The 14,046-nt window shown below is 41.5% G+C and overlaps 1 protein-coding gene across 2 annotated transcripts in view; it reads right to left on the bottom strand.

Annotated features, from left to right (window-relative positions):
* Positions 1-554: 554 nt before the first annotated feature.
* The window catches only part of PNPLA8 (patatin like phospholipase domain containing 8), a 44,389-nt gene continuing 30,897 nt past the window's right edge, over positions 555-14,046 (bottom strand). For both annotated transcript variants that reach the window (XM_068170030.1, XM_068170031.1), the window contains exons 9-10: positions 3,352-3,547; positions 555-1,432 (exon numbers count right to left, since the gene is read on the bottom strand). In XM_068170030.1, coding sequence (XP_068026131.1) covers positions 1,158-1,432; positions 3,352-3,547 — 471 coding nt within the window. In that variant the 3' untranslated portion in view covers positions 555-1,157. The remainder of the gene's footprint in view (positions 1,433-3,351; positions 3,548-14,046) is intronic.

Raw genomic sequence — 14,046 nt, 5'->3', positions numbered from 1 at the left:
GCAGCCAGTACCAGAACAAGAGGACACAGTCTCAGGCTGCACCAGGGAAGGTTTAGGCTGGATGTTAGGAAGAAATTCTATACAGAGAGAGTGATTGCCCATTGGAGTGGGCTGCCTGGGGAGGTGGTGGAGTCACCATCATTGGAGGTGTTCAGGAGGAGACTTGATGGGGTGCTTGGTGCCATGGGTTAGTTGTTGAGGTGGGTTGGATTGGTTGATAGGTTGGACGCGATGATCTTGAAGGTCTCTTCCAACCTTGATGATGATGATGATGATGATTATTATTACTATTATTACTATTATTATAATTCATCATCTTATGTATTAATGGCTAGTTTTCTTCTTGACTAGAGGCACCTGAAGTTTGACATCCAAAGCAGAAGCTTCTGTTGTAAGCTTCTCCCATGAAGTATTTAATGCTTTTATTTCCTTTGTTGTGTGATAGCAATAGCTTCAAGTGAAGTTTTGAGATGGGAATTATTCTCAAGTAAGAAATGAACCATCTGAAGTTATCCTGGTAAAAAAAAACCAATAATCCACAAGTCCTAAAAACATCAGTTAACTTTGATAATTTAATATGCCATTTATAGTCATCCAAACATCTTATTCAGTAGTACTATGTACAAACCCCACCAAAAATAAAAAAACCCAGAATTTAAACGTTATCTTTCAAATGTAAAAGTGCAATTAACACAGGCAAAGGTTTTGTAACGACGTTACACTTCCCTTCAATTCACAGGCTGCATGGGAACCTAACAGGGACAACTGCTTACACTGAAGTGAAGGAGGATTTGGTTTTCTGGGTTTAATTTTGAGTCAGCCCGGTAGTCGATAAAGTTTTACTGCCACCATAATCATGGTACATACATCCAAAAATGCAGAGCACAATTGTTCTCATAATTCTTAGTTTAACAGACTTTCAGAAACGTTAAGTAGAACAACAGTAAGATCCATTAAGTTCAAAAAATAATGAACACCATTGAAACGTTGTATCAAAAGAGTGTGCACCCAAGAGCCATCCTGAATTGCTTTCTGCAGAACTCTGCTAGCTTCCCAAAGATGTTATTTACCCCCAACAGACACTCTTCCCTTACAGCACTGACTGGGTTTTCTGGAACAACAAGATTTACATTTATGGTCTTTCATGCAATACATGTTCACAATTTGGAAAAAAAGGGAAGGCCTTCATACATGTCAGCCTTTAATCTCATCCAGTCCTGAAGTTTCTGCAAAGCTGTTTTTTCTTGAGTTAATATTTTTGCAGCTTTTTTCAGTTTTTCTTCATTTCGCTCTAAATAACGAATTCCATCTGTCTGCAGCTGATTGAGTTTCTCTTTACGACTTTCATCCAGAGCTATGTCTTCATTCATAAGAGGGTTAAATCTGAAATAAGTGTCTGAAGGCAACAGTGCATCCAGCATGGTGTGAACTTCTGTATTAGAAACAAACGAAGGAAACAGTTATATTCACATGAGACAGTCTCTGAACATCAAGTGCTCTGGAGTGGCACAGTGTCAACACATGCTGCTTTGCTAAGGAAGGGTTTCTGCACCATAGCCTTATCAACAACTCTTCCTCATTAAAAGATTAGCAAATGACCCTGTAAGCTCTGTTTACTCTGGAAAACCTTCATCCTTTATTCTAAGATGACTTGACTGGTATGACAATTAAGAGGGCTTTGCAGCTATCCAGATTTTTAATTAGATGTACATTCCATTCCATAACAATGAGAGTGCCTTCTGATGAGAATGAATGCAACGTACACATTCCCATTCAAGACACTCATGATTTGTGACACTCACTACTACGTGAAGTAGGTATTATGACAACTGTGTACTCTTCTCTGATCTCAGGAAGTGCAGTAAACAATATATAGGTTTAAGCTTTCTTCTGTTAGCCAGTAATTACATTTTTATATACTACTACAGATTTTGAGTTTAACATTAATTTACTTTTAGCTAGTACAATAGTGAACTGACTATTTATGTTCCACTCTTCCTTTTTTCTTCTTTTATAGCCTAATTTCTCCTTTTAGTTCTCTCTCTTCTTCATTGGCTTCCTTAAAACTCCATTTCCATGACTTCTTTCATCTTTCATTCTCCTTTATTTTCATCTTTGCATTCTTACTACAGTTCTCCATGCTTTTAAATACCTACTGTTACATAAAAATTTTAAAGTGATAAAAGTAGTATGGGTAAAACTACAGCAGGAAATTCTCATTAAGATGAAATAATCTTTGCTTGGTCTCTCTTCCTGTAAATTACTCAGCTGTGTTCCTGTTGGCTCATCACAGCCAGTACTTTGTGCCCTATTTAAGTCTCCCCTTTTTCCTTCATAATGCAACTTCTTATTTGCTCACATATACTCTCTCCTCTCTTTCCACTTCCTCTCCTTTTCTTGATTTTTCAGCTGCAATGAAACTTTTCCTACCTTCACAGAAAGTGGACAGCATATGTCTATTCTTCCCCAAATTCCTACTGCTTTTCCATGATTGTGGGTAAAATAAAGGCTGACCAAAATCTAGCTTTTTCTTACTAGCGACAGTTTGTTCAAAGAGATCATGAAGCAAAGGATCTAGACTGAGAGGATTTCTTGGTCCCTAGCCTTTCACAGCATCAGTTTCCTTTGCTGGGGGGCAGAGCACCTGCATATCAATATTTTCTCTTTCTAGAAACAAAAGAGGTGCAAACTGCTGGTGATAGAGTTCCAGTGTGCTCTCATAAGAGGAACAAAATTGATTTTGGAAAACACATGGTTGGCTCCCCCTGACAGCAGTGGACATCATGGCTATTGGTGGATACAGTCTAGTCGTTGAAGAGGAACATGTATAGATGTGAACAGCACTGAAATACTTTTTCTGAAGATGATGGGAAACCAGTCAGTGTTCTAGATTAACTATTAAGCAAATATAAGGAAATATGATTTTTCTATTGAAATAAATTCCTGAGTATGCTTTTATTCTGAAGCACAAGTGAAAACAGATCACTGTGTAAGTCCTGTGGGATTACCGCTGTAATTCTCATAAATCTTAAGGTATCTTTTATCTTTAGTATACCTGTCATGAGCTTCACGTTAACAGCAGCAACATAATCAGGATGAAGATTCACAGAGACAAGGCTAAGAAACACTTTCACATTATCATCTCCAGAAAAGCTCTAATACTGGTACTGGATCACCAACTATATACCATGAGTTAAAGAGACACATTTGCAGTAGTTTCAATGGGGCTGGTAGAAAGAAAGGGAAAGACAAAGGGTTGCAGATTGCTCTCCAAGTTGGAACTGTAATTCTGAGAAACGTAAAAAAAGCCCTGAAAACAGTAGCAATACAAATATATCTTAAGACACCAACCTTCTGTATCAGTTGCACTGCTGATCACATTTGTGAGCTTGGCTTTCAAACTGGTGTATGTGACATTGGTCTTCCCCTCGCTTTCGTATCGGCCAGTGCCCAGCGATATTAGACACTGCAATGGAACATTTGGCCAAAGACACTTGCACTCATGGACTGCCAGTGCAGAAGGATTATTTAGAAGCAGACCTCCATCCTGTAAATGGAAAATAAATTTTAGTACTTTGCATAACATAGGGTCAAAAAAGAACTGCAACTCTAAACTAAAATAAACACAGCAGTAATTTACAAACATCAATGCAGCAGCTGTGCAGCTAGGCTTCCTGAACTTATGGACACTGCCAGAGTAGCTCTTGGGTCTGTGGCCAGTTCTGTTCCTGTCAGTATGGTGTAGAAGAGGTAGGCTGAAAGAATAGCATTCACTGGAATATCTGAAGAAGTTATGACTATCTTCTGAAGATCTTTTAGGTAACACAGATATGCACACTGGCAATTTCTTAATCAAAACGTCTGCATGACAAAGTGTTTGGTATTATGAGGACATATCCTCTAACACAATACAAATTACTACCTGCAGATTCCAAAACAAAAGAATTTTAAGAGCTAAACTTGGTCAAAGCTATTTTATAAGCACAGTGGTTACCTAAGATGCTGTAGCCTAGCGTTAAAGACTTGGAAAATCACAGGAATTGTTTAGGTTGGAAGAGACCTATTGAGCTCATCTAGTCCAAATCTCTGCTCAAGCATGTTGCCTAAGGCCATGTCCAGTCAGGTTCTGTGTATCTCCAAAAATGGAGACTCTCTGGACAACTTGTTCCAACATCTGACCACCCTGAGAGTAAAAACCTTTCTTATGTTCAGATGGAATTTCACATGTTTTCATTTGTGCCATTGCCTTTTGTTCTGTCAGTGGGCATTACTGGGAAGAGTAAGGCTCCCGCCTCTTCATTCCCTCCCAGCCTTTATTAGTGAACATGAGGTCACCCCTGTGCCTTCTCCACTCCATCTCTCCTGACAGAAGAGATGCTCCAGTCCTTTACTTTGTGGTCCTGCACTGGACTTGCTCCAGTATGCTCATCTCTCTTGTACTGGAGAATGGGATACAGTACTCCAGATGTGGCCTTAGCAGTGCAAAGGAAAGATCACCTCTCTCAATCTGCTTGTCTTGTGAATGCAACCCAGGATGCTGTTGGCCTTTTTTGCCACAAGGGTGCATTGCTGGCTCGTGTTCAGCTTGCCCACCAGGAAGACCCCCAAGGTCCCTCTCTGTCAAGCCGCTCTACAATCAGTCAGTCCCCAGCTGGTGCATCAGGTTATTCCTCCCTTGAACTTCATGAGAATTCTCCAGTCTGTTGAGGTGGCCAAGCCATCCATTCCTCCCAAGTTTGTACCATCTGCAAACTTCCTGCAAGTGCACTCTGTCCCATCATCCTGGTAATTAATGAAGATACTAAATAGTATTGGTCTCAGGATTGACCCATGGGGTACACTACTAATGACACACTTCCAAATGGACTTTGTGACACTTATCCCAATCCTCTAGGCCTGGTCATTCAGTTATCTTGCAACCCACCTTGCTAACTACTTATCTAACCCACCCTTAGTCAGCTTGTCTGTGATGTTATGTCAAAGGCTTTACTAAAGCTGAGGTAAGTAACACCCACTGCTCTTCACTTGTCCACCAAGCTAATCACCTCACTGCAGAAGGCTACCATGTTCGCCAGTCATGAATTCTCCTTTTTACATCCACATTCACTACTTGTGATCACTTAGTTGTCCTTCAAGACTTTGGAAATCCTTTCCAGAAGGATTTCCTGCGTCACCTCCCAAAGGATTTGGCTGAGATCAACTAGCCTATAGTTCCCCAGAACTTTTGTCTTGCCCTCCCTGAAGACAGGAATGATATCTATGCTCCCAAACCTCTCCCAGTCACCACAATTATTTCAAGATAATCAAGAGTCAGCTTGAAATGCCATCAGCAAGCTCCATCAGCACTCATGGGTGCAACCCATCAGGGCCTATGACTTTATAGACGTCCAGTTTACCTGCTACCAAACCTGGCGCTCCTCCACTAAAGTGTAAGTCCTCCTTGCACTAGACCTTCCCTCTAGCTTCAGAGGCCTAGTATTCCTGAAAGCTTTTTTTTACTGGTAAAGACTGAGAAAAATACAGCATTAAGCATCTTGCCCCTTTCTATAACATTTGTCACTAGCTGCCTTGCCCCATTCAGTAGTGGGTGCATGCTTTCTCTAGTCTTCCTTTTGCTGGTTAAGAACTTGTTAATTTCTTTGTTGTTGCCCTTCACCTCTCACCACCACGGTCACACCTCCCTCTAAATTCAACTACAAGATGGCTTTTGCTTTCCTAAGCCCATCTCTGCAAGACTGGGTTCTCCATTGCTTTCACCTTTTGTACATTCCCTTTTTATGTCTGAGTTCAGTTAGGACGTTCTCATTCACCCATGCCTGCAACCTTTGCTGGATTTCCTACTTGTTGGCATGATCCTGTCATGAGTTTGGAGGAAGTGATCACCAAGTATTAGCCAGCTCTCCTGGCCCCTCATCTCTTCAAGGTCACAACCTGACCAGAGCTCTGAGGATGATGAAACCTGCTCTCCTAAAATCCAGGGCTGCAGTCCTGTTTTTTCCCCCTGCTACCTTCTCTTAAATCTTGAACTCTGTAACTTCATCATCTCACAGTCCCTGTAGCCAAGGCTTTCTCTGACTTTCATGTCCTGACTAGTTCTTTCCTCTTCCTAAGCATCAGGTCCAGCAAAGCACCTTTCCTTATTTGACTTTGGCATTGGCTGTGCCAGGGAATTGTCATCAATGCACTTGAGAAATCTCCTAGGTTGCTCAAGCTCTTCTGTATTGTCCTTTCATCGGATATCAGCATGATTCTAGTCCCCTCTGAGGACCAGAACCTGGGAACATGATGCTTCTCTAAGTTGTTTGAAGACCAGAATTTAGCCCAAGACTAACAGGAAGAAAGGCCACTCTTAAAAGTCTGGAAATGAGAAGAAACATCTTTTGCTTTACGTCAAAAGCACAATTCCTTGTGTCCCACACCTGACCAATCACATTACAAGGACAACTTAAAAAACAGCAACTCTACTCAGGAACAGCCTAGAATAAAAAAAGTGGGTTTCAGTTGATAAACATTTTACAGAAACCCCTTTTAAGTACAGCTGTGCTAGATAAGTAAAACCACCATTAGTGAGCTGAGGTTTTTTATGACTTGTTTTTTAATTAGGCTTTCATTTCAACCTACAAAAAGCTCTTTGAACTCCTTCTGGATACAGTCTGCTTTGCTGCTAACACTGCAAAGATGAATGGTCTCTTCATGCTAACTACCCTTTGCTTATGCTTACTTAGTTTCTACACAGAAAACTAAATACAAGGATGTTTTTGTTTCCCCATAACTCTTACTCTAAATAGGAAGTAGTTAAGAGATCTCCTTAGCTGCTTGGATACCCACAAGTCCACGGGACTGGATGGGATCCATCCTAGGGTGCTGACAGCTGGCAGATGAGCTGGCCAAGCCACTCTCCATCATTTTTCAACAGTCCTGGCTCACTGGAGAGGTCCCAGATGACTGGAAGCCGGCCAATGTGATGCCCATCCACAAGACGGGCCGGTTGGATGAGCCAGGGAATTACAAGCCTGTCACCTTGACCTCAGTGCCAGGCAAGATTATGGAACAGGTCATCCTGAGTGCAATCACACAGCACTTACAGGATGGCCAAGGGATCAGGCCCAGCCAGCATGGATTTAGGAAGGGCAGGTCCTGCAAGGTAAGGACCTTTAACTAGGAGTCTACTACTTACTTTACTACTTACCTTTGTGGTGATAACTTTTTCCTTTAAATCTTAGACTAAAACCAAATAATTTCCACCCATCTTATCAATATAATTTAAGTAAATATGATTGCTTCCCTATGGGAATTTTTTAATGAAAATCTAGGGATATGTAATACTGGACTATCATATGTTTTGTAATATTGTCAAATAAAAGATCAAAAGGTAGTGAAATGCACATACCAAGTATGTACTGGGACAATAGCTAACAGCTTTGATGTACAGCAATGACATCCATATTTAAACATTCTCCCAATTGATGTTTATTGAAATGGCAGTAAATACACACTCTTAATAATTCTTAAGATTTCAAAGCCAGGTTGGATGGGTCCTAGAACAGTATCACAGTATAACTAAGGTTGGAAGAGACCTCGAGGATCATCGAGTCCAACCTATCAACACAGACCCCATGACTAGACCATGGCACCAAGTGCCACATCCAATCTCCTCTTGAACGCCTCCAGGGACAGTGACTCCACCACCTCCCTGGGCAGCCCGTTCCAATGACGAACAACTCGCTCGGTGAAGAACTCTCTCCACACCTCGAGTCTAAACTCCCCTGGCGCAGCTTGAGAGTGTGTCCCCTTGTTCTGGTGCTGGTTGCCTGAGAGAAGAGACCAACCCCTTCCCGGCTACAACCACCTTTCAGACACATTTCAGAACACATTTCAGAACAGTCTGGTCTAGCAGGAAGTGTCCCTGCCCATGGCAAGGGGGTTGGAACAACATGATCCTTAAGGTCCTTTCAGTATTCACCATCCCTTCCAATCCAAACCATTGTATGATTCTGTGAATTCTAGCATTTATACAAGACCCATGTCAGTTGTGGAAAGTAAGCAATAGGACTTAATAAGGAAGTGGTTTTTTTTCCCCTTCTCTCCAAACAGATAATGGTTGATAATGACCCCATCTTGATCAATATTGTACTTCAAACCAGAAACCAGCTTACTCTGTTAAACTGCGATGTTACAGTATCACAGTATAACTTAGGTTGGAAAGGACCTCGAGGATCATCGAGTCCAACCTATCAACACAGACCCCATGACTAGACCATGGCACCAAGTGCCATGTCCAATCCCCTCTTGAACGCCTCCAGGCACGGCGAGTCAACCATCTCCCTGGGCAGCACATTCCAATGCCGAATGACTCGCTCAGTGAAGAACTTCCTCCACACCTCAAGTCTAAACCTCCCCTGGCACAGCTTGAGACTGTGTCCCCTTGTTCTGGTGCTGGTTGCCTGGGAGAAGAGACCAACCCCTTCCCAGCTACAACCACCTTTCAGGCAGTTGTAGAGGGCAATGAGGTCACCCCTGAGCCTCCTCTTCTCCAGGCTAAACAATCCCAGCTCCCTCAGCCTCTCCTCACAGGGCTTGTGTTCAAAGCCTCTCCCCAGCCTTGTTGCCCTTCTCTGGACTTGTTCCAGCAAGTCAACCTCCTTCCTAAGCTGAGGGGCCCAGAACTGGACACAGTACTCAAGGTGTGGCCTAAGCAGTGCAGTGTACAGGGGGCAGAATGACCTCCCTGCTCCCGCTGGCCACACTGTTCTTGATGCAGGCCAGGATGCCATTGGCTCTCTTGGCCACCTGGGCACACTGCTGGCTCATGTTTAGGCAGCTGTCGATCAGCACCCCCAGGTCCCTCTCTGTTTGGGAGCTCTCCAGCCACTCCGACCCCAGCCTGTAGCTCTGCATGTTCATCACATTGCTCTTTTGCTTACAATGGCCTGCTACTGAAGCAGTAAATAATGTTATTAGTTAGAGTATTAAAGACTGAATGAAAGAAAGACTACAACAAGTTGTTTAAATCTGCAGCTCCAGAAGCCTTAGAATTAAGTCAAAGGCTGAAATTCTTGTGGAAAAACTTCATGAGTTTTAAAACGAATTTCAATGATTTCAGATATATGTAAATTCTAAAGAAACTGTAAGCAAAGAATTTTCCAGTTTTAAGATTAACCCTTCTGATCCCAAATAATTCCTTAATCTATATAATACTGGGGGTATTGGGTTGGACTGAGCCGGAGTTCATTCTCCTCACAGCATCTTGCGAGTGCTGTGTTTTTGCAGCAGTAGCTGATAACATAGCAGGGTTTTGGCTACTGTTGAATAAGTATCCAGGCTGTGTCCTTTCAACATTTCCTTGCCCCAAGAGTGCATTGAGGGGTGGGCAAGACCTTGGGAGGGGACATGGCTGAGCCAGCTGACTCAGACTGGCCACAGAGGTATTCCATACCATATGACATCAGCTCAGGTATTAGAATGAAGTGAAAGAAGGAAGTGTGGGGATTCATCCATGGGGTCTATCCTCCCAAGTAACCACCAAGCTTAGAAAGCCCTGCTTCCCAAGACCAACCATCATCCTGCTGATGGGAAGTAGAGACTAACATCTCTCTGCTTTTTGCTTCCACGTGGTCTATCGCTGTTTGCTTATTACTGTCATTAAAATTGCTCACTGGATGGGGTGCTTGGTGCCATGGTTTAGTTGATTAGATAGTGTTGGATAATAGGTTGGACGCGATGATCTCAAAGGTCTCTTCCAACCTGGTCCGATCTATTCCTACTCTTTTCCTATTTGCTAATTGTTTCCCCTCCAATTCTGTTGAAGTTATTCTATAGTAATGTTACAAAAAGTAATCTGTATTGTTTATAATTTAATAATTTTAAGTATTTTTATTGTAAGCAGTGAGGTTTTAAAGTATGTTTATAAGAATATGCTAGCCAAAATGCAGTCTAACCATAAGACTGAATGTTGCTAGTAGCATGAAATGTCTTGGTGACTAACAAAAATAGCTTCTTCTATATTAGTTTCTCTGGGCTTTCATGTCTTTGAAGTTTGATGCAGTTAAACAACTTGCAGTAAACAAGACCAGTTTATCGGATCTATGATTACAGATATATCTGTTGGCCAAAATCTGAATGTCTCTTTTCAGAAGGAAGTCATTCACTTTGTAAGCCTATTCAATTTCCTGGTATGATCTCATCTTTGATCCACCTATCTCTCAATCTCACATTCAAAGTTTTCAGCTAGTGTGATGGCAGAATTATCATATTCCCAGCAGGCTTCTGCAGGGAAGAATGACAAACTACAAACAGTAGTCTGGAAGCAAAAAGTTTAAGCCAAACAATTAAATGTATTGATTCAGGCCATGGACTGAAAGAACTTCATGGCTGGGGAACAAACAAAACCAAACACTAGCAAAGTACTTTTTAGAAACACAGCAAAGTGGATAGTTGTGAAGTGTTGTGGAGAAAAAGACACCAGTCACTGACAAGTAAGGAAGGAAGGTGCAGTAATGAAAAGCTGCACGGAGGACTCTGAGGAATAACTGTGGGGAATTTTCATGTCCCTACCTTTCCATGAATAAAATTGTATTTATACTATGCTGCATTCTAGAATGATGTAAGTACAGTGATCAGTAGCTGCCAACATCAGCAAACTGTGCTGACAGAATGCAACCTGCAAAGTGTAGGAACGCTGGTGCATTATTTGTGCCCATTTTCTAAATGCTACATTTTATGGAATACATTGTCAGAATATAATTTATAATTCAAAAGCATATATAACACAGGCCCACACCAGCATAGCACAATTCTGATCTCCTGATGCCTTCATATAAACAAAGTAATGCACGCAAAAAAGAACCCTTATAGCACATACAATAGCATAAAATCTTATGAAGTGGTATTTTAAAGATCTAGATGCACTTTAAATTCTACAGAATCATGTAGCCTTAAACCTTTTCAATTTAGCCTGGAGAAGAGGAGACTCAGGGGTGACCTTATTGCTGTCTACAACTACCTGAAGTGGGGTTGTAGACAGGCAGAGGTTGGTCTCTTCTCCCAGGCAACCAGCACCAGAACAAGAGGACACAGTCTCAGGCTGCGCCAAGGGAGGTTTAGGCTGGAGGTCAGGAGGAAGTTCTATACAGAGAGAGTGATTGCCCATTGGAATGGGCTGCCCAAGGAGGTGGTGGAGTCACCATCGTTGGAGATGTTCAGGAGGAGACTTGATAGGGTGCTTGGTTGCATGGTTTAGTTGGTTGGGTGGTGTTGGATGATAGGTTGGACTCGATGATCTTGAAGGTCTCTTCCAACCTGGTCTGGTCTATTCTATTCCTCAAATTTCTCTGTTCCTTTCTGACAGACTGGAATATCTTCAAATGTTCCTCCTTTCATCTATACTATTAGATGTATTGCTACGGTATGGTACTGTCCTGTGCACCCAGAAGAAGACAGACAATATGAATAGTATATTAGATAAGCTACCAGATCATCAACATGCGCTTGGGTTAAAAGCAAAATAAAACAACCAAATGGGAAAGGGAAGTTCCCTGTGCAACTGTAACTGGATTTTTTAGGGCTTGATGGTCATTAGCTGTAAGTCTAAAGCTGTAGCTAATATGTTTTGCATGTTTTTTGATGGCTACAAAATTGTTAGGATATAGTCTCATGCATGATTTATCTTCCAGATAGCAATTTATTTAAAGCAGGAAAGATGCACCTTTTGTAGGCATACACTCCAATAAAAGCTCTCTGATGAAGATAGCCTGCTGGCTCATTTCTAGGGATAAAGACCTCATTACACATTATGGAAATGGGGGCAGATTCTGAAGGAAGGTATGTCAGGAAATCTCAAATCAATTGCTCCAGACCACTTGGGAACCTGGTAGCCTAATGCCTGCTGCAAATCTTGTCCCATTCAGGTAATTATGGTGAATGTGCATAGATCATCCCTGACATATTTAAGTCATTACTTTGGAAACAGTTAAGATAAAAAGATAAGTTTAAACCATACCATGCCCTGGGCAGGTGTTTCTAACAAGTTCTGCATACACTCATAGGTTATCATTACATTTCCTAATTTTGTCAGACCCAAGTTGTGCCTTGTAATTATTCTGTGTGCCACCCTGTGTGTGCTGCACAGTTTCAATTAAGTGATGCTAAACTTTGTAAAGAAAATAATCTAGCACAGGATGAAGGACATCACTTAAAGCCAAGCCTGATACTTGGAAGCCGAGTTTCTTGGCTCCATAGTAACCACTTCACCTCATGGCCTGTGCAGACATGCTTTGCATTTTAGTTCACTTTTACAGACTTGATCTGTTTACTTTCACTGTCGTGAAGAAGTGGAGATGGAATTAGTACAGAACTACCAGAGGCTGGGGCAAGACAGGCTAAGACTCTGACTGGATTTATGGGGAGTATTTTGTGGTTAACGTCAAATAAAGATGCAGATTAAGGACAAGGCTTATTGCTTCAAATGAGGAGTGTGAAGAGCTGGTGCTCTGTAACAAAGGATTACTTCTTAGAAAAAATAAAATAACTCCAAACCCCATCTGATCTAGTTTCCATTAGTAAAACAGGCACACCTTGCCAAATCGTTCTGTAAAATCACAGAATCACAGAAACATTCAGGCTGGAAAAGACCCTTGGGATCACTAAGTCCAACCGATAACCCTTCTCTACAAGGTTCACTTCTAAACCACATCCAAATGACCTTTAAACACATCCTGGGCTGGTGACTCACACATTTCAATGTCTGACCAGTCTTTCTGTGAAAAAGTTTTTCCTAATGTCCAGTCTAAACCTGCCCTGGTGCAGCTTCAGGCTGTTCCCTCTTATTCTATCACTAATTACCTGTGAGAAGAGACCAGCACAGCCTCTCCACAATGTTCTTTCAGGTAGTTGCAGAGAGTGATGAGGACTCCCCTCAGCCTCCTTTTTTTCAAACTAAACAGCCCCAACTCCTTCAGTTGGTCTTCATAAGATTTATTCTCCAGGCCCTTCCCCAGCTTTATTGCCCTCCTCTACACTTGTCCCAGTACCTCAACATGTCTCTTGCACTGAGGTGCCCAAAACTGAACACAATACTTGAGATGTGACCGCTTCAGAGCTGAGTACAGCAGATTTAAGTGGCAGCAAATGTCTTCAGAGCAGAAGATCAGAATGGGAAACAGAGAGAGTTCTTTCACTACCTGTAACATCTCTTCATACAAGTAATTTCAAGATTCACATGCCAGCCTACTGCTGTCATTGCACTGGGCACCCAGGGTCATTATGAGCATGTTAGTATGTTCACACTCAAGGCTTTAAGTTTCTTTCAGTCAAGCACCACTGGGCTACCAAATTACAGGGTTTGATACATGCTTTTTGCAATAACGATCTATACCTTCAGATTAACCTTACAATAAACCAGTCCCTATAGTACACAGCACAAATACATTCTCTTCAATATGAAGGTTATATGACAATCCTCCTCTTTTAAATGCATTTTAAATTGTTTGAAATGTACATTAGTTATAGCTCTTATGAGTAAGGGGTCAGTCTGGCCACGGTGCTATGGAGAATGAAACTGCTGAAGAGGAGCTCCCAGCAAGTATTGGAAGTCTTTGTGGTTGCTACACAAACTATTTTGACCCGATAAACTAGATAATGTTTTATAGACACAAAACAGTACAGAAGTAGAATTGTTTCCTCTACCTTGGTCACACACAACAGAAGGTGGTACCAATACTCCTGACAAATCTCTTTCTGAAACAGAAACAATTCAGTTTCGCTTCATTCTAATGGTTAAATCTGATCCCCTTTGCTGCATGAGAAAATCTTTTTAATGCTGGTTAGATAATTTTGTATAAAGCATATGACCACCTAGAGGTATTTTTTTATACAAATATTTAATGCAACTAATTTAGAAATAGTCACTCTTGCTTCATAATCATGCTAAAATGCTGTTGGGTCAATTATATACAATTTATTTTGCACTATGCTGATTACCAGAGGCACTAATTGGTGGCAGTTATTAATGCAATCCTCCTGTACACTGAATTTCTAATCATTTCAGAA

This window comes from Melanerpes formicivorus, unplaced genomic scaffold, assembly GCF_026170545.1.
Source record: "Melanerpes formicivorus ecotype bairdi unplaced genomic scaffold, bMelFor1.0.p_v2 SCAF_3, whole genome shotgun sequence".
Lineage (NCBI taxonomy): Eukaryota > Metazoa > Chordata > Aves > Piciformes > Picidae > Melanerpes > Melanerpes formicivorus.
The sequence above is the reverse complement of the archived record's forward strand: the minus strand, read 5'-3'. Positions and strand labels throughout refer to the sequence as shown.